We start from the raw sequence: 1,508 nt of genomic DNA, 5'->3' as shown, positions 1-1,508 counted from the left end.
CATCAGCTGAATATTCAGTTCCATCAAGCAAGAACCACACTGATGGGAGAGTAGTTTTCTGGCTGTACCTGTTCTGATTTCTGGAAGTATTCTGGCCAGAATAGAAACTGGGAAGTTCTTTCTTGAGTTCTGCTGGGTCAGGCTTCTCTGCTGGTTCTGTGAGAACCGGGAACCCTGGTACTGACCTTCTCTGTTGTACTGTGACCTCTGGAACTGATTGTCTTGTTGGTACTTTTGTGACCTCTGGTAGTAATCAGGGTTGTTGTTGTAGTTTGAATCTCTGTTCCAGTTATTGTTGTTGTAGTTATCATTGTACTGTTGTCTCTGGTTGTTCCTCTGCTGGATTCTGTAATACTGGTTTTCATCCTGATTTCGGTTGTATTGGTTGTTTCTGTTCTGGTTGTTCAGGTTGTATCTGCTGTTCTGTTCCTGAGAGTTGTAATAGTTGTTGCCATATCTATCTGAGTTGTATTGTGATGAGTCTCTGTTGTTCTGGTTGTAGTTGTTATTTCTCTGGAGTTGAGATTGCTGGTTGTTATTGTAATTAGAACTATACTGATTGTATTTTTGACTGTTTGTGTTTCCATAACGTTGAGCAAAGGACTGGAAGTTGTTTGAATCCCTCGAATACAAACTTCTCTGGGAATTGTACTGATCATTGTTGAAGTAATTCCTGTTGGATCCATAACGTTGACTGGAATAGTTATTACCATCATTGTTCCTGAACTGAAGATCATTCCTGTTTTGAATTTGGGAATTTTGTCTGTAGTACTGTTGGTTCTGGAAGTTGTCCCTATTAGACTGTTGGTCTTGGAAGTAATTCCTGTTTGACTGCTGGTTCTGGAAACGTTCACCATTTTCATATCGGTATTGCTGGTTCTGGAACTGATTTTGGTAATCATTCCTGTCGTTCCTCTGATTCAGGGAGCGAGATTCCTGGTTTTGATTCCTGTACGATTGTTGATTCTGGTTGTACTGCTGCCTTTGGTACTGGGAATACTGATTCTGTTGGCTGTATGTCGTGACTGGACTACTGGAACCGCCATCAGCCCTTTCCTTGGTGACCTTGGCCTGGAATCCAGTGCCTGGAGCGACCGAGTAGTCGACTGTGCGCAGAGTGCCATCAGGGTCCATGACAGAATACTGACCCACAACGACGTCCCCTCGACGCTCCTCTCTGGCAGACTTCATGTCCCCGGTGGATTTGGCGTCGACGGCATAAGCCCAGGTGTACTCAGGGTTCTGGAAGGTATTGGAAATTAGTATACGAAGTACATATAGAAGCCATTCTTGAATGATTTAGCCAAATATTCACAGAAATGGGACTTACCAAGATTGGTTGAGTTTTGAAAAACTCACAGATTGGTTAGTTTTGAAAACTCACAGGGGTCGTTGTAGACGGTCTGGTCCAAGCTGTACTCCCTGGCCATCTCCTGAGATCGTCGCCTGAAGGCGTCTGAGAAGGCCTCGTAGTTGTCGTAGAGCTGTCGTGCTGGAAGGAGCCCCTG

General features: G+C 44.3%; 1 protein-coding gene across 1 annotated transcript in view; it reads right to left on the bottom strand.

Annotated features, from left to right (window-relative positions):
* Positions 1-1,191, bottom strand: part of LOC135196680 (GATA zinc finger domain-containing protein 14-like) — a 1,278-nt gene extending 87 nt beyond the window's left edge. The window contains exon 1 of the mRNA XM_064223513.1: positions 1-1,191. This exon is cut by the window's left edge and continues 87 nt beyond it. Within this exon, the coding sequence (XP_064079583.1) occupies positions 1-1,191 (1,191 nt within the window).
* Positions 1,192-1,508: the final 317 nt, after the last annotated feature.

The sequence above is a fragment of the Macrobrachium nipponense genome, chromosome 18, assembly GCF_015104395.2.
Source record: "Macrobrachium nipponense isolate FS-2020 chromosome 18, ASM1510439v2, whole genome shotgun sequence".
NCBI lineage: Eukaryota > Metazoa > Arthropoda > Malacostraca > Decapoda > Palaemonidae > Macrobrachium > Macrobrachium nipponense.
The sequence above is the reverse complement of the archived record's forward strand: the minus strand, read 5'-3'. Positions and strand labels throughout refer to the sequence as shown.